Source organism: Microcaecilia unicolor, chromosome 2 (genome assembly GCF_901765095.1).
Source record: "Microcaecilia unicolor chromosome 2, aMicUni1.1, whole genome shotgun sequence".
Lineage (NCBI taxonomy): Eukaryota > Metazoa > Chordata > Amphibia > Gymnophiona > Siphonopidae > Microcaecilia > Microcaecilia unicolor.
The window spans coordinates 236,143,233-236,169,249 of NC_044032.1; the positions used below are offsets into that span (position 1 = coordinate 236,143,233).

General features: G+C 43.0%; 1 protein-coding gene across 5 annotated transcripts in view; it reads left to right on the forward strand.

Moving 5' to 3' along the window:
- The window catches only part of GLIS3 (GLIS family zinc finger 3), a 680,540-nt gene that overhangs the window by 584,132 nt on the left and 70,391 nt on the right, over positions 1-26,017 (forward strand). For all 5 annotated transcript variants that reach the window (XM_030193810.1, XM_030193813.1, XM_030193814.1 and 2 more), the window contains exon 8: positions 16,631-16,799. In XM_030193810.1, the coding sequence (XP_030049670.1) occupies positions 16,631-16,799 (169 nt within the window). The remainder of the gene's footprint in view (positions 1-16,630; positions 16,800-26,017) is intronic.

Sequence of the window (26,017 nt, forward strand, 5' to 3'; positions counted from 1 at the left end):
ATGGTAAAGTAAAGAGTTTGGTGTTAGAAGAAGCAGCTGTGTTTATGAGGATGATAAAAAGAGATCTGCACTTTTCAACCAATTAGAGACAGGGTGAGAAAACCAGGGAAGTGACAACAGAGGAAGCAGCTTCTCAACCAATCAGAGATAGGCTGAGAAAGTGTTAGAGGAAGCAACCAATCAGAGACAGGCTGAGAAAGTGTTAGAGGAAGCAGCACAGATGGTATATTCTGGCCTGGAGGGGTATATTCTGGCCTAGGCTACTTTTATTATATTATGAACAGTCAAATTTGTTGAACATTATGTTACAATTGCATTATTGTTATGATCGTGGTCAGAACCCCTCTCAAACTTACCTTTTGCCTGGGGGTCAGCTTTTTCGCTGGCTTCTGTTCTGTTTTTCTGTCCTGTTTGAGCTAGCTCTCTCTCTCTCTCTCTCTCTCTCTCTCTCTCTCTCTGTGACGGCTGCTGCCAGCATGGGGCTAATTGTCTCACTTCACTGCAGCTGTGGGTGTGGTCTTAGTTGCTCTACCTCTTCCTGGGTGTACTGGCTTCAAGAGCTTCTCGGTGCTGCATTGATGTGGGTTGGGCCTCTCGGGGTTTCAATGTGTTCTGCCTGGCTCTAGGGAGAGTGACATCATCTGGGAGGGCCTTGATAAGGAAGTGGTGTTCTTTCCTTCAGGGCCTTCGCAACGTTTGCTTCTGGCTACTTGCTTTAGATCCAGGTTAGTTTAGTGCAGTGTGCACTTGTGACTTGTGTGTTTGACTTCCCTGTTTTTCCCTTTGGCTCCTCTGCTTTCCCTTTTGCTACGGTGTGTAGCACTGCTGTTAGTGCAGTGCTGGAGTTTGGTGCTGGGAGCACCCTTGTTAGTAAGTGTTTAGGAAGCACCTTTTGTTGTTTGGGTATTTGGCTTTCCTGCTTGTTTCCTTGTGCTTTCCCCGCTTTTCCTCGTGACCTGTGTTTAGCTGCTGTAGCTGGGTGCTTAGGAAGCACCGGGGTGAGAACCCATGTTTAGCTGCTGCAGCTTGGTGCTTTGGAAGCACCAGGGTTAGGTCTGGCATTTGTCTTCCCTTCCTTTTCCCTTGTGGCTTCCCTGCACTTCTGTTAGTGTAGGGCGTAGGGGCACCCCTGTTAGTTTCTGTTAAAAGCACTGTTGTTAGTGGAGGGCTTAGGAGCTCTTTGGTTGGTGCCGGGCTTAGGAACACTATTGGTCAGTTTAGGAGTTAGGCGCACTTCAGCTACAGCCTGTTCTAGTCCTGGTCCCTGTGTCGTCCAGTAAGTCTTGCGGACTACTCAAACCCAGGAGCTCAACTCCTGGGGGGCTTAGTAGCTAAGTGCAGGTGAAGCTGTGTGGACCAGTCCGGTGTGCTCCAGTCCAGTGTTCCAGTCCTGTGTCCTCCTGTCCGGGGGATTCCAGTCCAGTGTTCCAGTCCGAGGTTCCAGTCCTGTGTCCTCCAGTCCGGGGAATTCCAGTCCTGTGTTCCAGTCCGTGTGTTCCGGCTCGCTGGGCGGTGCCTGCAGTCCCTGCCAGTGTCAGTGTGCTTGCCCAGCGTTTGTTGGTGGGTTTTGCCTGCTGCTGTCGCTCCTCGTCAGCAGCCCAAGGGCTCACGTTTGCTACAGAGCCCAGCCCCGCAGGCTCTGAACCTGAGAACCTGACAATTATATTGTTTTACACGGAGTATGAATTGGCCTAGCCCCCAATTTATATTCCCGGGGTATCATTTGGCCTGAGGGGGTATAAAGTGGCCTAGGCCAGAGTATACCCCGGGGTTAAACTGGTCTAGGCTAGAATATACCCGGGGTATACTCTGGCCTAGACCACTTTAACCCCGGGTATAGTCTGGGCGGGGGGTATACTCTGGCCTGTTACACCGGCCTCTTCTCAACTGTGGCCCACCACTGAGGAAATAGGAAGTTACATCAGAGAGGCAGGCCACAGTAGAGAAGAGACTGGTGCTGGTGGCAGGGCAGCATATGGGAATTGCTGCCGCCGCCTTTTGGAAAATGGAAAAAGATGGTAAACTCAAGGAAGAGGTTGGAGGAATGAAGGGGGAGATGTTGTTCCAGGAAGAGTGCCGCCTGAGGCCCCTACCTCAGTTGTCCTAATGGTAGAGCCTCCACTGACTGAGGCATCCCATGATAAGTTCCAAATGTGTATGCACCAATCACACCCTAACAGTTTTGTTTTTTATTTTTTTCTGGGAGAGGGCAAGTCTGCACTAATCAGCACAGCCATATTGCTGCACACTAACTGATTAGCACAGCACTAGCAAATGAGCCTAGATGAAAAATAGGGGATGGTAATGGCTCATGTGCTAAGTTTTGATAATGGCCGTGTGCTAATTGCAACTGTAGTGCATGCCATCCTCAGTGGCGTTCCTGGGGGGGGCGGTGGGTGCGGTCCGCCCCGGGTGCACGACGCTGGGGGGGGGGGGGTGCCGCGCGCGCCTGTCATCCGTTCGTTCCATGCTTCTTATCTGCCCCGGAACAGGTTACTTCCTGTTCCGGGGCAGAGAAGAAGCATGGAACGAACGGAGGACAGGTGTGCGCAGCACCTCCCCCAGCGGCGTGCACCCGGGGGGGGTTCTTTCGTTGGGGGTGTCACGCTGCATCCGAGGTGGGGCGCTGCACCTGGGGGGTGGGGCGCATCGGCAATCCGCCCCGGGTGTCAGCCCCCCTAGGAACGCCACTGGCCATCCTATATAATAAAACGCACCTCCAACATTCTGAAGCTGACTGCATGGCTGAGGCATTCCTGCTCTCTGTATCCATCTCCTGAATTGACATCACGTACTTCTGGGTTCGTCACAAGCAGAAGTAACCAACCACACGAGGTTTCTCGGCTTCAGAATGTTGGAGGTGCATTCTATTAAATAGGATTGATCAGTTCCTTGAAGCACAGCCAGAGCTCAGCGTCCTGCACAGTAACGCTCAGACACCAGAGAGAGAGAGGGGGGGCCTGACACCAGAGAGAGGGAGGGAGGGGGGGGCCTGACACCAGAGGGGGGGAGGTATTTCTGTCACACACACACTCTCTCTCTCTCACACACTGTCTCTCACAGTCAATTAAAGTCTTTGTCTCTCACACACACTGTCTCTCACACACTCTATGTCTCACACTGTATCACATTCACTCTTTATGTGTCTCACAGTCACTCACACATTCTCTTGGTCTCACACACACTCTCTCTCACACACACTGTATCTGTGTGAAACACACTTTCACACTGTGTCTCACATACGCATTGCACACACTCTTATTCTCACACACACACTCTCTCTCTCACAGACACACTCGCACCCAGACTCACTGTCTCTCTCTCACACACACACACACACTTGCACATTCATTCTCTCTCTCTCTGTCACACACACAGTCACTCTCACATACACTCTCTCAAACATACACACTCCGAGGAAAACCTTGCTAGCGCCCGTTTCATTTGTGTCAAAAATGGGCCTTTTTTACTAATTAATTCAGAAAATGGAAAACTGGCTATTCCCCAGCAGTGGTAAAATGGCCTTAGCGCACAAAAAAGACCCATGTTAGGACAAGCTAAGGCCACTTTCTATTGCAGCTTTGTAAAAGGACCCCTTATTTTATTTATTTAGATTTGCTCACACCTTTTTCAGTAGTAGCTCAAGGTGAGTTACATTCAGGTATACTGGATATTTAATGACTTGCTCAAGATCTGACTCTGTGGAAGTGTAGGGTTCGTAAGTCTGTAGTTCAGCGTTTCATTGGCTCTCACTGTCCCCGCCCTCACGTCGAGGAAACGGAATGCTGCATAGTTGCCACAGTGCAGGGTTCATAAGTCTGCAGTTCAGTGTTTCATTGGCTTTCACTGTCCCCGCCCTCACATCGAGGAAATGGAATGCTGCATAGTTGCCAAGCAAACAAACGTGACATCACAAAGAACCAATCGGACAGAACGGAACTTGGAGGAGGGAAGTGGAGTGGATTGAATCTCTAACAAACAATCATATACAGGGAGGTACAAACATCAGTGGAGGCAAGTGCACAGAACGGAAGGGAAGACAAATATTTAATCACTTTGCCACTCACACACACACACACACACACACAATCACTCTGTGTATCTCTCTCTTACACTGTCTGTAAAACACACTGTCACTCTGTGTCTCACATGGGCAACTGTATATTGCATTCTCACGAGTAAGGAGCTCTTCTGATGTGATTGTTAAACTGATTGAAGGGCCTGAACAAGGAAAACGTTTACCACTTTGTAACACAGTTTACACAAAAAATATTGTATATAAAGAAATCTTACACATGTAAACAACAATTATATTCAGAATACAACCGTGGAAACATTAATGGCAGGAACTCATTACATTGCTAGCGCCCGTTTCATTGCGTTAAAAACGGGCCTTTTTTACTAGTTATAGATATTTTGCATACTCTTTTTTTGACACTAATCTGTGTTAAGATGAACTAGATGTTCCTGAAAAAAGGAGCTAGTATGGCATAAGCAGACTGACCACTAAACTAGTGCCTTTACTCATTTCCTACTCCTCTTTTGTATTACAACAAAGAGGAATACATTTCAAAACCTGGTCATACGTGTCTTTAGTCCTCTAAAAAGAAATCACTGGCAAGTAGCTTAGGAACTTGACTTCTGTAATAGGGTCTAAAATTGCTGAATAGATAGACAGACCATTTTAACAGGAAGAATCTTGTTTGAGTCTTTTTTTTCTTCAATTTTGAACAGGAATAAGTCATCCTAGTAAGTGCATTAAGCAATTATAAATATACTCCAAGCTGTGTTGGAAGCACTCAGCCTGTGGCTTTTACCCTAAGAGCACATGTAGGTATGTCATCAAAAGTGGCAGTGCTAGCAAAAGCTTTTACAGTTCAGGCAAACAAAATGATTAACATTTCTCTTGTCCATTCTGGGGGGGTTTTCTTCTAATTTTCAGATGAATTTAAAATCTATGAAAACTCTTCCTACTTAGCTACTCTAATTCTTTTGATTTTATTCTTAGAGAGAGATTAATTAATGTACAGGAATTTGGGGATCCAGAAAGATGAAAGGCTCTGAAAATTAGGCTTTTGCTGAATAACTGTGGTTTTAAAAAGTCTTGAGCAGCCAGGATGGATGAAAAAAGTACAGAATGTGAAGTCACTATAGATGCTCCCTTAATGCTCTTTTGTTTATCAATAGGTCAAACCATAACAGGCTATTCATTATACTACATTACAAATTGCATTTATCAACTGCCTGTAACACAGAGTTCAAGGTGGCTCACAATAAAAAAAAAAAAAACAGCTGGGCATTCCCAGGAATAAGACAACAATTGAGAATAGGGTCCCTTTTACAAAAGGGTGGTAGGCCCAGTGCTGGCTTGGCACGCATCAAATCGGCCCTACAGCTGGGCTTGCTCAGGAGCCTGGCGGTAATTCTGCCTTTGTCACACGCTATTTCCGGTTCTAGAAAATACATTTGTGTTACCGCCAGAGCCCTCACCACCTTCTAAATAGGAGGCAGTAAGGGCTCCAGCAGTAAACGGCCACACAGCAATTTTTTACTGGTCCTTTAAAAAAAAGCCCCTTTACTGACTGTGGAAAAAGGTGGTCTCAGCACGTGGTAATCCCACACACCGATGCCACCGCAGGCCACCTTATACCCCCATTTAGTAAAAGGGCCCCTTAATTAAACACACATTTCTAGAACAAGAGAGCTTTCAAAACCTTTCTAAACTTTTATAATCCAATATACATCTTAAAGTCAAAGGTAAAACATTCTAATTCCTCACAGCTAAAAATATAAAAGAAGCAGAAAATAGCCTCTTAAACCTGTACTTCTAGAATAGAAGAAGCATCACAATTTTTAGCTAAAGTATTAATTAAATTCAACATATATTCGGGGGCATGACCATGTAGAATCAAAAATGCAGTTGTACAGATTTAAAAAATCACCCTGGCTTCTATTGGCAACCAATACAATTTAACCAGTAAGGGCAGAGCACTTTCAAATTTTGACACCTGACAATTAAGACATGTTGCAGTATTTTGTAATGTTTATAGCCTTCACAATAAATACTTATGACAACCAGCATACACCATATTACAATAATCCAGATGTGTCAAAATCAGAACCTGCAAGATTATCGGAAATACTTCAGATGCAAAATTAAAGCGTTTTCTCCTGAGTCTCCATGCTGCCCTAACAGAAATTGCTTTTACTTGAGCTTCAAAATAAGATGATTAGCAAATATAATACCCAATATTTTAAGTTCTTTCTCCAACAAATAAGTCATACCGTTTACAGTAAAATCCTTGAGTGATAAGTAATTATAAATATTACTCAATGCTAAAAATTTAGTAAAAGGGGCCCTTAGGCTTCTCCCCATTAAGTTTCAGTTTAAACAATGAAAACCCAGTATTCCAATGAATCCAAACTGCTCTTAACATCTGACAAAATTCCTTCAATATCTAAAGGAAATGGTATATACATTGTGATATCATCTGCATATATAAGAGGGCAGAAGCTCAATTTGGTCAAAATAATCCCTAAGGGAGCCAATAAAACACTGAACAGAATTGGCGACATTGGAGAACCCTGGGGTGCTCCACAATCAGGAGCCCAGGGATTAGCATACATCTGATTTATTTTAACCCTGTATAAGCTATTCCTCAAGAAACCTTGAAACCAATGCAACTCTGCATCCCCAATCCCAAAATAACAGAGTAAATGTATTAAAATATCATGATCAACCAGATCAAACACACTTGACATATCAAATCGCATTAATAGTCCTCACTTACCGAGGCTAACTTCATTTCTAACCTTTGCCAAAAGCATTCCTAAAGCTGTTTCAGTTCTACATCCTATTCTAAAACCAGACCAAGGCCTGTGCACGATGTTCCAGATAATCACTAAGGGGCCCTTTTACTAAGCTGTGGTAAAAGGGGGCCTGTGCTAGCATCAGCACATGTTTTGGTCGTGCACTGAGGCCACTTTTTAACCGCAGCAGGTAAAAGACTGTCTCTTTTTTAAAAAAAGAAATGTCCGAGTGGTAAGTGAACCACTTACTGCACGGCCATTTCAAGGGGGAGTACTTATCACCATCCGTTGAGGTGGTGGTAAGGGCCACTGCACTACCCAGCAGTAACCAGGCAGTGCATAGCACTGTCTGATTACCACCGGGTAAACACCAGTGCTACAAAAAAAAGAAAATATTTTTGTAGTGCCAGTGTTTGTTGTTCCTGTTTACAACTTGCTCAGCAGTTGACAGTGATAGTTTGTAATCTTTAAAATCTGTCTACTCTTTATTTAAAGACACCTGGTCTACTATGGTCTCTATTACAACCTTGATATCGGGATGCCCTATCTTCTCTGTTTTGGTGATATATTTTAAAGATGCCTTGTTCTGAACCACAGTCAGCTTTTCCCTAGTGATTCTCAGCCTTCCCCTAGTTTCTAGTTTAAAAGCTGCTCTATCTCCTTTTTAAATGTTGATGCTGGGAGCCAGGTTCCACCCTGGTTAAGATGGAGTCCATCTTTCCGGAACAGGCTCCCCCTTCCCCAGAATGTTGTCTAGTTTCTAACAAATCTAAAACTCTTCTCTCTGCACCATAACCTCATCCACACATTGAGACTCCAGAGCACTGCCCATATCTTGGGTCCTATGCGTGGAACAGGGAGCACTTCTGAAAATGCTACCCTGGAGGTTCTGGATTTCAAGAGTGTAAATTTGGCTTCTAGAACCTCCCTCCCACATTTTCCTATGGCATTGGTACCCACATGAACCAAGACAGCAGGCTCCTCCACAGCACTGTCTAAAATCTTATCTAGGTGCCTTGTGAGGTCCACCACCTTCGCTCTAGGCAGTCAAGTGATCAAGGGATCCTCATGTCCACCAGCCACCCAGCTATCTACATGCCTAATGATCATACCTCCATCTACAATGGCCATCCTAACCCTTCCCTCCTGGGCAGAAGCCCCTGGAGACACATCCTCTATGTGAAAGGATATTGCAACCCCCTGGAGAGCAGGTCCTGGATACAGGATCACTTTCTGCCTCTCCAAAGTGATACTCTCCCTTCAGGAGACCTTTCTGCTCCATGGCATCACACAGAGGTTGCCAAACTGAAGGTGGGACTTCTCTGCTATGTCCCTCTAGGCCTCTTCTATAAACCTCTGTGCCTCAGCTCCTCCAAGTATGCTATTCTAGCCTCCAGAGATCGGACCCATTCCCTGAGTGCTAGGAGCTCTTTGCACCGAGTACACACATATGACTTCTCACCAACTGGAGATAATCAAACATGTGACATGGTGCAAAAGACTGGATAGCCCCCATCTCACTGCTGGACTGCTGCCTGCATCTTATTATTGGTGATTTCTTAATTAAATTGCTAATGGAGTGGGAATATGTAAATTAAGTCCCCTAATATTACTAGTTATATGCTAGGCTATGCTAATATTTAGTTTATTATTATTATTATTATTATTATTATTATTATTATTATTATTATTATTATTATTATTATTATTATTATTATTTTAATGTTATTAGTAGGTTCCCCTCTATGGATCTAAGTAGACTGTAATTACTGGTTGATAGAGGTGTCCTAATTACATTTTTAGCCTCCTAATTGGTTTAGGGGCCTATAAATCAGAGATCAGGCCAGGGATAGGCAAGAGTTGGGGTGGGTGGGAGAGAATTAAAGTATAAACTGAGGCTTCCTTTCCCTATTAGTTGTGCTTTATACTGATAGTATAGTGACTGTAAAATAGCCCCCTTAAATGCTAGCCTATCCAAATGGAACAAAATACCAGTACACATCACAGGAAAAAGACAGCCACTCCAACAACTGGAAGAGCCCAATCACCACCTAAACAACTACAAAGAGGCCAAAAAAACAACCAGCAACATGAAACCAAGCATGAACAGCACCCAACAATACAACAAGAACAAAATAGGGAGCTCACAAAGACAATTACAAACTGTTAAAAAAAACAACATTAACCACAACATGTATGTCCCGATACAAATAGGTTACATAAACGCAAGATTAGCAGCAAATAAGACAACACTACTAAGAGACTGGATAGAAATGGAACAACTTGGACTACTGTTTATAACAGAAACATGGCTGCACCTCATAGAAGCCAACTTTTCAAAATTATTGGGGGTGTTAAGCCCAATGAAAATAACCCCTCCCTGGGCACATACAAGGAATTTTCTCAATTTTGGGGGTGCTCAAGAACCCACAGCACCCACAGAGTCGGCTCTAATGCTGCACCTCAAAGACGACCCTGCACTACTTGACTTATGCCCACCAGGATACAAAACATTACACATAATAGAACCAAAAGGAGGGGAGGAGGCGTTGTAATAATATACAAATTCTTCTTCATAGCAGAACATGTCGCCAAACACACATCCTCATCAATCGAAATCCTGATGCAAAATCACAGACAAAACACTAACTGACCAATTGCATTACATTATTCTACCGCCCGCCGGGAAGCTGGATTAAAGCCCAGGATGATTTAACAGGCTTCGTATCAAACATCTACACCAATCACCCAAATGTCCTATTAATAGGTGATATCAACCTGCACCTAGAAAAACAAAATGACACAAACACCAAAACACTAATGAACTTCAACAGCCAATGGAACTTCACAACAGCACAAGGAGTCTCATCGCACACAAAAGGACACCAATTAGACACACTAGCCTACAGATTCACAACAAGTAACAACCACATACTAACAAACTACACATGGGAAGAGGTACCATAATCAGACCCCAGAAAGCTCACTTTCACACTACAATGGAAATAAAATGGCAAGCAAAGAGAACCAAGAACCCAACACACATTAACAACCAGAGGAAAAATAGACAACAACACATTCTAGTCAACAACACTAAATGAACTCAATAACATACCACCCGAAGATAAAAACCTCATGAGAAATTGGGACAAAACAAGTGAAAACATACTAAACAAAATAGCACCACTAAAAACAAAAATCAGAAAACAACCATATCCCTGGTTTAATGACAAACTATTACACATAAAGAAACTCTATAGGAAACTCGAAAGAGCATGGGCCAAAAACAAAACAAACGCAAACAAAACCGTATGGAGAAAAGCAATAAGAACATACACAAACAGCATAAAGAAAGCAAAAGCAGAACACAAAACAGTACATATATGAACCTCGACCAGACTAATATGAAAAACATATTCGAACTCATGAACAAACTACTGAAAACCCAGAACATATTGGCAACAACTGAAACACCACCAACTGCAGACGAGCTTGCACAATACTTCAAAAATGAAATAACAAACACAAGATCAAACCTTGCAAAAGCACAAATAAACATCATAGACTACCTACAGGACTATGAAACATGGGAAAACCACACCACAGCTAACAGAATATGGACCGCAGTCAAACAACCCCAACTAGACACAGTAAAGACAATATTGACAAAATATGTGCATGCATACTGCCTACTGGACAAATGTCCCAACTACATAATGAAAACCCCACCAGACTGGTTCACCGAGCACCTCCCGCGAGAGGTGGTGGAGATGAAAACAGTAACGGAATTCAAACATGCGTGGGATATACATAAAGGAATCCTGTGCAGAAGGAATGGATCCTCAGGAGCTTAGCCGAAATTGTGTGGAGGAGCCGGTGGGGGGAAGAGGGGTTGGTGGTTGGGAGGCGAGGATAGTGGTGGGCAGACTTATACGGTCTGTGCCAGAGCCAGTGGTGGGAGGCGGGGCTGGTGGTTGGGAGGAGGGGATAGTGCTGGGCAGACTTATACAGTCTGTGCCCTGAAAAACACAGGTACAAATCAAGGTAAGGTATACACATATGAGTTTATCTTGTTGGGCAGACTGGATGGACCGTGCAGGTCTTTTTCTGCCGTCATCTACTATGTTACTATGTTACTGGTCCAATCAACAATTCTATCACAACTAGACTACTGCAGTGCAGTATATGCAGGGTACAAGAAAAACACCCTAAAATCACTGCAAACAGTCCAAAACAAGAGCAGCAAGACTGTTTTTCAAGAAATCGAAATACAAAAGGGCTGCCTACCAGAACATAGAGACTTTTATTATATTCTTTTAAATTCATTTATATTTTTTATTTTCTTTATTTTTCTTTTATTTTATATGTCTTTTATTGTTTTATAGAGTTTTCTTTGCTTTTGCCTCCCTTTGTGTGTGTGCCTCCCTCTCTTTCCTATCATTAAGTGGAGCTCTTTTCTCTTTCAAATCTGGGTAGACAGAGGATGAGTAACAGTGCTGAGGCTGATGAGGGGATGTTTATATTTATGTTTATTAAAATATTTGATTACCCACTATTATTGTGCACAGGCCATAGCAACTTACAATAAAATTATACAAATAGTAGGGAAAAAAGCATCAACTAAAATGTAGAAAAGAAACAGAGCAATCATGCAGAGGGTAGAAATAGGGGACAAGAAAGTGGATGAAAGATGGGTGGAATAGAAGTTGAGGAAGGAATGAGACAAAGGTGGGGAATGGGAAGACTAGTGAAGTAAGAGTAAAAAATGGAATGCTGATAAGTAGGTGAAAACAGTAATTGATATTTCCATGGAGTGCAAAGTATAAACTAAGAAAGTTTCAGACAATACAGAACACAACGATGCATTTCATTTTTTCTTAAATAAAAAATCAGACAAGTTCTCGGGGTATTTTGTAAAATTACACTGGTTGCCAATAGAGGCCAGGGTTTTGTTCAAGTTTGCATGTTTTTTATTTAAGGTTTTAGATGGAGCTATTTCAGCTTATATGTTGGATAACTTTCAGTTCACATCTTACATAGTAACATAGTAGATGACGGCAGAAAAAGACCTGCACGGTCCATCCAGTCTGCCCAACAAGATAAACTCATGTGTGCTACTTTTTGTGTATACCCTACCTTGATTTGTACCTGTCCTCTTCAAGGCACAGACCGTATAAGTCTGCCCAGCACTATCCCCGCCTCCCAACCACCAGCCCCGCCTCCCACCACCGGCTCTGGCACAGACCGTATAAGTCTGCCAGCACTATCCCCGCCTCCCAACCACCTAAATGAAGATTCTTCGGGATCTTCACTTAGATCCCGAAGAACTATAAACAATTCTCCTTTTAGCTTTCCTTCAGCCAAAGTTTGTAGAAGATTGAAAATTCATGAGCTATTGTTGGCTTATCAAGCCTCTAAATTTTGGCAAGAATTTTCACTATGTTTTGCTCAGTCTGACTTATCTTAAAATTTATCTTTTCAAGAAGTTTGTTTTGTCTAATAATTAGAGTTATTTAGGTTTTTTTGTTTTAATGATTTGAGTGTTATAATTCCTGTGAAATTGTCCTGGTTTCTTAGCGGATATTGTGAACTGCTTAGAACTTTGCGGTTATAGCAGTGTACAAATACCACTGTTGTATTATGTTAAGGCTGGAATGGGGAGAAGGAGGAATGAAATTTAGCTGTAGATGGATAAAAAGGCAGATGAAAGAAATGGAGAAAAAAGGTGAAACAGAAAGATCAATGTCAGAGTGAGATGAAAAAAAGACAGGAAAAGTAAAGAAACAGGAAATGGAAATGAGATCCTAGAAAAGGACTTAGGAGAAAACCAAAAAGGAGAAAGTGATAAACAGAAGTCAGGACCAAACCATATGAAAAATATTAAATGATCAGACAACAAAAGTACAAAAAAAGTTTCATTTTTTTTGAGATTTCATTGTATTTTGTTCAGTACAGGAGTAAATGCCTTTCTGATTCTCATTCTTCAGAGTTCCACTGGTCATAGAATCTGTTTCAAATTTGTAGTTTCTTATTCTTTAGTAAATGATGTCCTCTGTTTCCTATATATAACTGAGTTCCTCTTCACTCTCTTCTAACATCCCCTGAAATTTAGCCACCCATTAGAAAAAAAATAAATGGCAAAATCACAAACCAGGCCCAATCAATCCCAATACAAGCAAACTACTTCACCTCTTGAACAAAAAAAAAAAAAAAAGAAAAAAAGGTCCCCAGTCACTTCCAAATTTGCTGTCAAATAACCAAGCTCCTTTATATCACATCTTCAGGAACAATTCACCTCCTATGGTGGGCCTCCTCTTCTGGAAAGCCCTTGATGACATCAATCAGGAGGCAGGGCCTTGGCTCAACTACTGCAGCAAGAAGCCCTCTAGAGTGCAATTAGGAGGCCATTTACTAATTGGCCTGTTCTGCTGAGTCAGTTCTTGAAGAGCTGCTGCTGCTGAGCATTGCCTCAGTTTGTGTTATTTTCACTGATCCACCAGGATTGTAAAAATACATATGCAATTCCCATGTTACTATCTAACAAGTGTCTCTATAAAATGCTTTGACAGGTAACAGGGGGTAATGACAGTCATAAACTGTCAACATAGAACTCCAAAATGCAGCAGCTTATCTGCTCATGCTCAGATTCTTTTACATTTTTCCACAGATCATAGTTACAGTTTCCTGTACACATAAGCATAGGAGCTAACTTTTCAAAATTATTGGGGGTGCTAAGCCCAGTGGAAATAACCCCTTCCTGGACACATACAAGGAATTTTCTCAATATTGGGGCTGCTCAAGCACCCACAGAGTCGACTCCTATGCATATGAGAAATTTTGGTTCGATTGATTATTTTCAGAATAGGTTTGGGAACCATTGGCTTAAAGGGCTGAGAAGGTCAGTGCAAGAGGATTAGTCACCCTTAGTCACCCTTAGTGAACCATTAGCCTTACACTCTTCCTCAGTTTTAGATGCCTAGCCTGTTGGCTCCCTCCACCTTCCAAGGTTTTAATAAACAAGGGGAAAAGTTATTATTGTGGGCTACAGTTAAAATGTGTTATTTCACTGTTAACCCCAGTTATTAGGACCTGTGCTAAAAAGGCATGAGATTGTGGTAAAAACCAAGGAGGTTAGATTGAGAACAGGAGACGGTATAAGGCTATCTAGCCCAATATATGGGTTGAAGCCAGTAGGCGTAGCTTGCTGGCAGTAGGCGGAGTCACAAGTACACCCAAAACAATAGCAAATGCTATTGAAAGCAATAGTAAAAGATTATTAGCAATAATGGACTGCCTATGCATGGTCCAGCCGTAAAAAGTCAAAAGCTATTCCAGTTGGATAGGCAGTGCTTTACAAGGTGGAAGACAAAAGATTTTTTTATTTTTACTTATTTGACAGCTTTTTAATGTATTTGAAAGCATCCCATATGTAGATACATTATATGTAGATATAAATATCATGAAATCAAAACTGAGTATCACTAAAATAGCTTCAAAAATTATTGTAGCTGGTGGAAACAGCACTAATAAAGGCTGTATTTTGTGCTCATTTTTCTACACTGTAGAATAAAGATTTTGCTTATTACATTTCTTGTCCCTCTGGTATTTTGTGGAAGAGTCCTGCTACCTTCACTACTCCTTCTGGGTTCAAATTTCAGTAATTGGTTCATGTTAACTGTTGTTGTAATCTGTCTTGGGAAGCCTGGTGTTATAAAGATTGGAAGTAAAATTAAACTCTCCTTTCATTGGGGCACATGGAATCATATCTTCAACTCATCTCTGTTTTACAAATGGATTATTCTGTTTTGAGCATGTTTCAGGGACAAGTGGTTTTCATAAGTCAAAATAATAAAAATAAATATTTTCTTTTTTTAACTTTATTTTTGAATTTTAACAAGATACAACAAAGCAAACAGCTGGAAAACATCTCCAGTGCTAATCAGACACAACAAGATAACATTACACTCATTTCTCTCCCTCCCACTCCCCTCCCCCTCACCTACACCTGCCTTTGTCTTCATGCAGATCTCCCATTTGGGGCTATAAGCCCCTAATGCAGTCCATTGGTTTTCTTATATTTTTTCCTTGTGATGGCTTATACTGTGCCAAAACTGGAAATACAGTGAGACAGAATAATAGAATTCAGTAACATCCAAAACTTATTCATTAACATTATAATTGTGTTCACATTTGGGTAATAACTGAGAAAATGCTGTTGAAAACTGACTTGAAGAAGAAATAAATATATATCACAAATTTTAGCACATTTAGACTGACTCTAGACTTCTGCATGAAGGTAGCTCTGCCCTCATTACTTAATATCTTTCTTTTAAATAGTAGTAATAAACAATATTAAGAGCATTTTATGAGATACCACTGAATTCCACAAAACAAAAGGAGCAAGTTCCCAACCACCTTTCTGTTTTGGTCTAGGCATAGGGAAAAAAAGATTTTAAATGCTCCCAGTTTTTAACCTAATTCATGTTTAATGTGGGATATAACTGCTATAGATAGATAGATAGATAGATAGATAGATAGATAGATAGATAGATAGATAGATAGATAGATAGATAGATAGATAGAGAAACTCTGAATGTTGAGCACCTGATTATCATAACATGATGTCTGTTAGTGGCCCTTTACCATGAGAAAAAATATCTCTGCACGGATATAACACATGCTATGCTAGGGTGTCCCCTCCAAATGACACACTGATTACGATTTATGATAAATTAATACTCTACCTATGAAACGTTATTCTGTTATTATATTTCCTCTGTGTACATCCATATGCTGCACAAGCTGGCATGTTTGAAAATATAAGTGAGATTAAATAAAAATGCTACCAACAATAAAGTGGATGCAGCAGCTTATAGATTTGTTTGCTCTGTTTTGAGTGTATGCAGAACAATGGCTGCACAGTGAAGGGGAAACAGAGACTAACCTAAGTGGTTTCAGCTTTTTGATGTCATGCCATCTCCTGTTGTCAATCAAATCTCCTTGGGTAAAACAACATGTCTTAACAGTAGCCCAATTGATAACTATGCCCCTAAATTCACTAATCATGATCATTATTATTATTATTCATTAAAATGCATAATTGGATATCATACTTTTAAACATTAAACTTTCTTAGGTAAAAGTGCATACTATTGACTCTTTGTGTGGCTGTCAGGACTTATTGTTTTTCTTTGCAGTTGCTTTTTGCTGCCTGCTAGAAGCTGCTGCCTTAGGCGACTGCCTTGTCATGCCTAATTGTTAGACCAGACCTGGGACTGAGGCAGTCACTCAGGCAGATAAATGCAGCTCTGTTAACACCATCTCAGATAATTCCACAACAAAATCAACAGAAAACAAAAAATCAGCTATTGATAAATGATTGCCAGAGACAACATCTTTTCCTTGTACTGTTTGGAAGTTAGAGTTAAGCAAGGATGTTTTCAGCCTAGTTTGTCAGATTTTTTCCCCCCAGGTTCACCATGAAAATTGGTTAGAACATTTTTCCTCAACATATATTGGGAAATCCCCAAGCAGATCCACTTGTACCTTAAGCAAATTGCTGATTTGAGGAAACCTGCTCTGGATTTCCTTGAATCAGCTTTTAGTTTCTGGCAAGTGCAACACAATGTTTTTAAAGCTAAACATTCTTTGAAATGATTCAAGGTACCAGTTTTTTTTTTTTTTTAGATTTCACAATGTTCATTTAATTGTTTCAGAAACATGGTTTTAAGAAGTATGTTCTTGTGCTTTATTTACTTTGCAGTGTGCTGTGACTGATCAGCAGAGTCTTAGGCTAAATGTGTTCTTATTTTGGTTTCAGGTAACATATTTTCGAGCACTCACTCAAGTCGAAGTGGAACAGCTGCTGGTACTGTGCCACCCCAGCATCCTCCCAGTCACTCATCTCCTGGTCACAATGTTCAGGGCAGCCCCCACAACCCTCCTGCTCAGTTACCTCCTCTCACAGCTGTGGATTCTGGTTCTGATAGGTAAGGAGATTTCCATTTTAATACGAGCCATAGAGTCTATTAAACCAGTATCTGACTGGGAACCTCTCTCGTGATACTAACAATTAATCTATCAGGGACATAGAGGCATGAGCACAAGACACATGAGTATAATCTCTATTGAAAGGGTGTATCAACTGCCATTATCCACCAGATTTAGACTTTGACATAGGAGCAGGAGTCCACATCCCCTTATGTGCTCTCTCCACCATATCCATTAGCTTGATCTAAATGAAGATCTATTACAAGGTCAAAGTCTCCTGTAGAAATGGCACCTTGGGCATATGCAATGCAGTGGCGTTTTTAATATATGTTTGTTTGTTTTTGTTACGTGGTTTTATGTATTGTAAACTGATTTGATCTTCTAGGCTAAGCAGTATATCAAGTTTGAATAAACTAAACTAGACTTACATGTATTTGATGCATACACATTAGCAGCAATAATTCCCTACCCTGCCACATTACATGTATAATGAGGAGCCGTCACTCTGGGTCTTTTATGACATTATGGGGGTTATTTTAGAAGCATCCCCATGTGTAAACAGCAGCATTCACCTGTATAGATTGGCATACAGAGATGCTGGAGGCATGGAAAGGGAACAGTTAGGGTGGGCCTACAATGTTGACAAGATTTCCCATCGTAAAAGAGGATTCCGCGCCACTCTGAAAAAAATCTAGATGTAAGCATTTACCAGCCATTTGAAGGGGCAGCTGTATAGGCCAAGGTCTGGGCCACTTCTTAATCACTCCCCTGTCAGCAGTTTCCTATGATTCCCTCCCCCCCAACCCCCCCCCCCCCCTATTTTTCAGAGCCTGATCTGTAGAGACAATACGACAGATTACCAATAGTGGTCATTGTGGCCATTTGCGAACCTACAATCAAAGGATTAGGAGCAATTGGAGGATGCTTCTTCCACCACTTGATACCAGGGGGTGAAGGGGGCCATCAGGGGAGTTGTTTATATCATGGGGTTGTCAGGTAAGGGGTTTGTTTATGGGGGAGAGATTGAATTCCAAAGTAGACATCAGCTGTGAGGGGTGTGAGGGGGTCATCGGATGCCTTATGGGATTGGTGGGATGATCAGAAGAGGGATCATTGTTGAGGGAGGGTGATTAGGGAAGTGATTGCTATCAGAAGGGGTGATCTGGGGTGACACCAAAGCTATTAGCTCAGTGTGTTAATTTAGAACAAGAGCAGCAATTTTAAAAAGCTGCAGCTCCCATGCATATGTAGGGGTATTTGGATATTTTTTGAATTTTGGCAGTCTTTTCAGACAGCGACTAGTGACTCCACAGGAATAAGGAGCTCACGCTGTTTATTCAAGCAATTCTTTTAACAGAAGTGAGAGCATTCTGCTCCGTGGCAAGAGAGAGTACAATCCAGCAGTGGATTTGCACATTCTATTATCTATAACTACTTTAGTTTTCTTCGACCCCTGATGCAGGCCTCTTATCGCTGAAACACAACCCGTGTCGGGTCTTCTTAATAAAGATCTGCCATTGTCCTGTTCCCAGAGTCCACTTGTGCTTCTTTCTACTACATATGGAGAGACATCAACATTTAGTCTTGCACCTACGTTTGATGCTTTACCTCTTGCAAACCAGTGCGTCTTAACCAGGGGCGGACTGACAGTGATCTGTGCCCCTGGGCAATAAGGGCATCGGCCCCTAACTACCTATGAAATTGATTAAACTAAATAGAGACTAGGGGAGAAAGGGCCCTCTACTTCTGTGAGCCCTCGGCCACTGCCCTATTGTCCCAATGGTCAGTCCACCCCTGTTCTAAACCCTCTCCTGGAGGCATACATTGCCAGTCAGGTTTTTAGAATCAACATAATGAATATGCATAAGATAGATTTGCATATAATAGGTCTCTACAATATGCAAAGCTATCTCATGTATATTCCTGAATACCTGCTTTGACTAGGTGCGCCTCAAGGAGAAGGTTAAGATGCACTATTGCAAACTATTATTATTATGGGAAATCTCCTTTCCTGATCTGGACATGTGAATTTCCCTCTCTACTTAATATCTAAAATCTTTATGCAACTGATAGGCAATACTTATATTGGATAAGACTGCTACTCTTGCTCAATAAGTGCTCACTGAAGCAAATAAAACCTCCCTCACCCAGCTTCTCTACAGCTTGAAATGCTCAGAATCATTTAGCTTTGACTCCTGTAGGCAGGTAAAACACAGCAGCCAGGCTTATATTTGGAAAAACACGTTTTGACAGCGCCAAACCACTCAGAGAAAAATTGCACTGGCTACCAATCAAAGAACGTATCACTTTCAAAATCTGCACGACTGTTCATAAAATTATTTATGGCGAGGCTCCAGGATACAGACCTCATCGACCTGCCAACCAGAAACACCACAAAATCTGCATGATCATACCTAAACCTCCACTACCCAAGCAGCAAAAGACTCAAATACAAATCCACTTATGCAACCAGCTTTTCCTACCTAAGCGCACAACTATGGAACGAATTAAAAAAAGCAGTAAAAACTACGCTCGACCACCTAAATTTTTGGAAAGCACTAAAGACTGTCCTGTTCAGAAGAGCATACCCCACCGACCCAACATAAAAAATACCTGGTCACATGCGACACAATGTAACCAAAGACCATAACAGACATTATCTGACTCTTCTTCCCCCTTTTCCTCTCTAACTTCCCCCAACGCACCGACCATACATGTAACTACCTTACATGTACCTCATTCTACTACAATATCACTTTGTATTCATTCATACCATGTATTTGTTCAGACCGTAATCGGCTAACACCGTTAATGGTTATATGTAAGCCACATTGAGCCTGCAAAAGGTGAGAAAATGTGGGATACAAATGTAACAAATAATAATAATAAATAATAATAATAATCTGCACTCCCAACCTCTTTAATGCTCTTGTATGTTTTTAGAGGGAACCCAGTTCCCAAGATATTCTGTGAAGCAATTGAAGAGGTCAATTCCAACACCAGTTAGGTATGAGAAGCTGTTTTTCAGATAAATGCCAGGTGTTTAAAAAAAATTATTATTATTATCCAAAAATAAATTACATAACCAACTAAATCAAGATAAATGCAAGTTTTTATTTTCAAAAACACTAGGTGCATGTGTGGTGTAGGAGTTAGGGCTGTGGTCCTTCAATGCAGGGGATTTGAGTTTGATTTCCATTATGGACTTTTCTGGGGGGTTTTTTTTTTACTGTTCTGGGATCTTGCCAGGTACTTGGGACCTGGATTGGCTACTGTTGGCTTAATGGACCTTTGGACTGTAGGGCAACACTTATGTTCTTAGCCAGCATAATAATTTTTTTTTCTCACTGAATATCATATAAATTATTTATAGTTCAAACACTTCCTATGGCTATCTATAGAATTACATTTTCAGACCATTTTCAAAACAAAAACACACAAGTGAAAAACATAAAAAATCAAACCATTGGTATGTAGGAGGGGCCAGCATGTTTAGCAGAATAGTCCCCCAAACATCCCAAGGGAGCAATGGGGAACCCTAGGAGGCACTGCTGTGGACTTCATATAAATGCTGCTTGGTACACATCTCACCATTGCTCCCTTATCTTGTCTTCTGAGCCCTCCAAAATTCACCCAAAACCTACTATCCCCACCTGTACACCACTACAATAGCCCTAATGGGTTAAAGGGGCACTTATATGTGGCTACAGTGGGTTTCTGGTGAGTTTTGGAGGGCTCACAGTTTTCACCACAAGTGGAACAGGTAGGGGGAGGTATGGACCTGGGTCTGCCTGTTTACAATGCACTGCACCCACCACTACACTACTCCAGGGACCTGCATGCTGCTCTAAAGGACCTGGCTATAACATCTAAGGCTGTCATAGAGGCTGGTAAGTACTATTTTTATTCACATTTTTGGAGGGGGGGGTCAATGACCACTGGGGAAGTAAGAGAGGGGGTCATCCCTGATTCCCTCCAGTGATCATCTGGTCATTTAGAGCATCTTTTTGTGTCTTACTCATTAGAAAAACAGGTCTAAAATGTTGAAGTTTTCACCCTAGATGTTTTGGTTTGATTCCATTATGGCTGTAAAACGTCCAAGTTTTCGGCATGACCTAAACCCTCCCTAATCCCACTTTCAGAATGCCCCTGATATGCCCCCTTCTGATTTAGAGGCACTGTAGACAAAATGCATAGATAGACGTCTGCAAAACAGGTTTCAAAAATACTGATTTGGATGTTTCGAGAAGAAATCCGTCCAAATGGTGCTTTATGACACTTTTTGGATGATTTTCTCTTTCAAAAATGAGCCCCTTTGTATTGTTGTTTGAATATTTTTACTGCTGTAATTGTCTATTGATTATGTTTGACTTATTCTTACTGTACACCACCTTGAGTGAATTCCTTCAAAAAGGGGGTAAATAAATCCTAATAAATAAATCACACTCCCACTGTTATTACCACAGAAACATGCAAAATATTCCTATCCACAGTGAGTTCAGAGGAGAAACAAAGTTGCTCTGTCCTTCCTATACACTCTGCCTATAGGGGTTTAACAGACTTTCTTCAGCTGGTTCACAGTCCTCTGCACAACTTTGACTCACAGTTGTAAAACTCAGTTGGTACTGGCTTGGGCTTTCACCGCCCACTTCAACTTCTTCTAAATAATGTGTGTGTTTATTCTGGTGCAGTAAACTGCCTAGAGACAGCTGAGGAAAAGGAAGGGACTTTGGTAGGTCATTTTCTTTCGACAGGTATTAAAGCTCCTACAACTGTAGCATGGCTGTGAAACATCATGTCACCAAAGCTGTTGTTCCCGTTACAGCGCCTCCCTCTTTCCAGATAGAAAGTATGATCCAAGGCAAGGGACTGGTCTCATGCGCAAGATGTTGCCAGGTTGAATCCCTCGTGAAACAAGTGGAGGGACTGAGAGAGGAGGTAGTCAGACTGAGAAATAGTCTAAGGAAATAGTTTGGGGGACAATCTGTCCAAATGGAAAAGATGGTAGATGTATGGCGTGGCCTCCAGTTGGAGATGGAGATGAAGACTGTATCTGAATTGAAGAAAGCGTGGGACAAGCACATAGGATCTCTAAGGAAGAGGAAGAAATAATAGATGATATGAATGGGCAGACTGGGTGGGCCATATGGCCTTTATCTGCCATCAGTTTCTATGTTTCTTGATGTGTCAAGGATCTCAAGGAGAAGGGAAGAAGAAGCTGTGCTGAAAGAATACAAAAGGACACCAACCACCTGAACCTGAGAATCAACACCCTGACTGTACCTTTTCTCAAGAACTGGTATACTGCTCTTGAAGTGCAGGGGGCAAGAACATCCCAGAAACCAGAAAAAAAAACAGCGCTCAGAAAACCCAAAGTTGTTGAACCACGTTGCGATGGGTAGTGGTTCTTGGTGATTCTCTTTTTAGAGGTACAGAGGTGTCCCATTTGCTGACCAGACATGATGTTCTAGGAGGTGTTCTGTGTGCCTCGTGCCGACTGGGGGGTGTTAGGAGGATAATGGGAGGGACTGGAGGATGTTAAGAGAGGGAATTGGATAACAGGTGACATGTCTGGGGGGGGGGGGGGGTAGAGATGAACAATGAGGTGTGCCAACGCAGCAGCTTTTCTTTATTTCAGTGCGGCCTTGCACCACATTACATGCAGTGGCAGCATAGAAGCATGCACACTATCTGCCCCAACATGTAATGCAGGGTCCATGTAGTAAGTGTCTGTTTTGTGCGGGAATTGCAGGGCAAACGCAACCAACATATAGTCCCCCAGATTCTACAAAGGTTGCCCAAATTGGGTGCAGCTGCCAGATCGATGCCAAAAATAATTAGTTAACGGACGCCAATGATTTAATTATTGGAGTTAGCAAGCACTTAATTGACACTAATTGTGATCTGGGCACCAATCTTCAGTAACAATGGGCACTTAAATTGGATCGTGTTTAATTCAAAAGGGGGCGTGGCCATGGGAGAGGCATGAGCAGGTCAGGGGCATTCACGAAAGATGTGTGTAGTGTCATAGGAGCCAACTTTTCAAAATGATTGGGGTGCTAAATTTTTTTTTTTTTTTTTTACAGGTAGTGCATTCCCCCTCCCCCTCCCCCTTTCCCCTCCCCTGTCCCCCATCCCCCCTCCCTCTCCCCCTCTCCTGACCCCCTCCGTCCGAGTTCCAGGGTTCCGCCCCCCCTCCCTCCGAGTTCCAGGGTTCCTCCCTCCCTCCCTTCTGCTGAATATACAGGCAAAAATATGCTGTGGCCCCTGCTAGAGCTTATATGTATTTTTCAAACGTTTTCAATTCACCAGAGCCTTATAATACAGGAGGAATTTAAACACATCCTGACATGGACATCTCTATTCCCTTCTCCAGTCTAAAATGGGCTTATTTTTGTCTACAACACCTAAATAAACCTACATCATCTGGGACTGGGCTGGCACCTACCTCTCTGGCTCACTCTCAGTCTCTGCCCTTCTTCAATTCAATCAATGTTCCATGATCCGGGCCGCCGGTAAGCACACCACACACAGCTGCCTTCGCTTCGGCGCTCCCGAGCTCTCCCCGATTCCCGCCTAGGTGGGACAGGAAACTGCTGCACACTGCTGCTGGTGGGCCCGGAAGTTGAAACAATGAAGCTGTGCAGGGCAGGCCATGGCAGGGAGCATGCAGGGACTGGAGCGGCTGCGCGGGAGCCGGCCCGGACAGGAGGACCGACCGAGGACATGCACTCATCGGCCCACCACTGTCTAAGTTCAGCTTCGGCGACGGCGGCTCTGGAACCTCCTCTGTGCTCTGCCTCTGTTGCAGCATGATCATCCCGCCTATGCGGGACCGGAAACAGAGCAGAGCCAGAGGGAAAGCTTCCGACGGCGAAGAAGGCAGTGTCTGCACTGACACGGAGACAGAGTCAGTCTGGAACATTTGAAGGAAGTAGGAGGCGGAGCGGACGGACGGACAGCACAGTGGTGCAGCAGGGCAAGGAGTCGGGAGTCAGGACGGTGCAGGGAGCGCCGCAGGAGCGGCACCGGGTGGGAGGGACTTTATGCCCATGTCACGTGCCACTGCCAAATTATTGGGGGTGCTTGAGCACCCACAGCACCCACGGAGTCGGCGCCTATGTGTAGTGTTACAGAATAGTAGAGATTGATGCCATCTTGCACATCAGGATTTACACCTGATTTCAGCTGGCCTAAGTCCTCACAGCCAAAGAATGCGAAGCTCGGCGCTGAATGCTATTCTATAAAGAACACGTATCTCGGAGCAACCTTTATAGAACAGTGTTGAGCACTGAATTTTATCAGCGTCTAATTCTCAGTGCCATTTATAGAATTTTCCACAGTAAGTGCAAAAACTTACCACACTTTAGTAAAAGGGGCCTTAATTCCCTCAAATACAGAGCAATTACAGCAAGCGTGTTGTTTCTCGACATGTATCTGTTGATAAGAGAGGTGTATAGTTACTTTTTCTTTCTGTCCTGGCATCAACATAGTTAAGTGGAAGGACTTGCTTTAGCAGTGAATCTTTACCCAGTTTCTACCATCCACATGCATATTTACATTGTTAGTTCAGTTCACATTCCAAGAAACATTTGGTTTATTATGCCCTTTGGTGTGCCTGAGCAGTGCCAAGTTACATGGCTTTCTTATGTAATAAAATTTGTGGAAGTGATTTTATTCCCTCATTTGAGAAAATGCCAGTCCCTAGTTCTAGAAGCATAAGCCACATGTGCCACAGTGCATGGAATCAGGAAACATCTAATCTTCATATAAAACACAAATCATTGTATCTGGCATGGAATAACACTGAATACTACTACTACTACAACTACTATTTAGCATTTAGCATTTCTATAGCGCTACTATGGTTTAGAGACCAACGTGATTGTTTCCTGTCTTAACTGACACACTTGGCTGCTAAGAGACTTTACCTTTTTTTTCTCTTTCAAGAAAAACTTGTCAATTAATGGTGACAAGGTTCTGGAAAGCGAAGTAAGAGGAACTGATACAAAACAGGGTCAAAACTGCTCAGTCATTCCTACTCACTCAGGGCCGCCGAGAGGGGGGGACAGGGGGGACACAATTCCCCGGGCCCAGGCCTCCAAGGGGGGCCCGGCGCCGCAGTCCCCGGTCTCACCCGCCCTCGGCTCTGTCGACCGTCCGCCACCAGGCCAGGCCCCCCGCATTGAAATCATCACAGCGCCTGTGGCTGAGCGCAGCAGCGGCAGATTGGATTCACCTCCCTTCGGGCCTTCCTTCCTTGTGTCCCACCCTCGTCTGATGGAGGTGACAGTGGAGGCGCTTTGATGATTTCAATGCAGGGGGCCCAGCCTGGTGGCGGACGGAGGGGAGTGGGTGGGGACTGCGGTGTGGTGGCCTGTGGGGGGGTGGCGGCGACGACCTTGGGGGCGGGGTCCGGGGGGCAGCCTTGCCCCGGGCCCAGCCCTGTCTCTCGGCAGCCCTGTACTCACCTCCTTATTTCTGGGTGAAATATACATGCAGGTTGATATTCAAAGCCTGATGCTCTCCATATATGGGCTGAAAATCTGACTGAATAGCCCAGTAGTATCCATATAATAAAGGGAGGGAGGAGCTAGGGTGAGCCTCCATTATCCATTTAGTGGCAATATTCAGCTGCTAAATGGAAAATTTAAGTGTTTAACATAATACTCGTAAAGGAATGCTGCACAGCTTTGCAATCCAGAATCTGTACAGAATTCTCTTCTTATGCAGAATTCAGCATTTTCCTTGCAGAATTCTGCACAAGGAGCAGGAAGGACCTGCATTGTCATTAGTCTGTCTGAGAGTACTGCGGGTTCTGGTCTCCAGCTGCCCCCCCCCCCCCCCCCCCCCCCCCCCCCCCCCCCCCCCGGGAGAGAAGACTGTAGCCACGAGCTTGGGCTCATGGGAGTTTGAGATGAAAATACTGCAGATGTATGAGCATGGGGAGAGACAGCTGCAGCTGTGGGAGCTGGCTCACTTGGTCCCAGGATAAAGGCTACTACCACAAGTGCTGGCAGGCATGGGCCTCTGAACGAACAGCAGTGCAGGCCTTGGAGGAACAGTTAAGCTGCAGGAGCTGATTTGCACAGGCCCAGCATAGAAGCTGCAGCCATGAGGACCAAAGCCCTACATCCTAATGAGAGATGGTTGCATCCATAGTGCTGGTTGGCAGGGCCACTGGCAAGCCCAAGGTCAGAATGAAGTGAGAAATGGC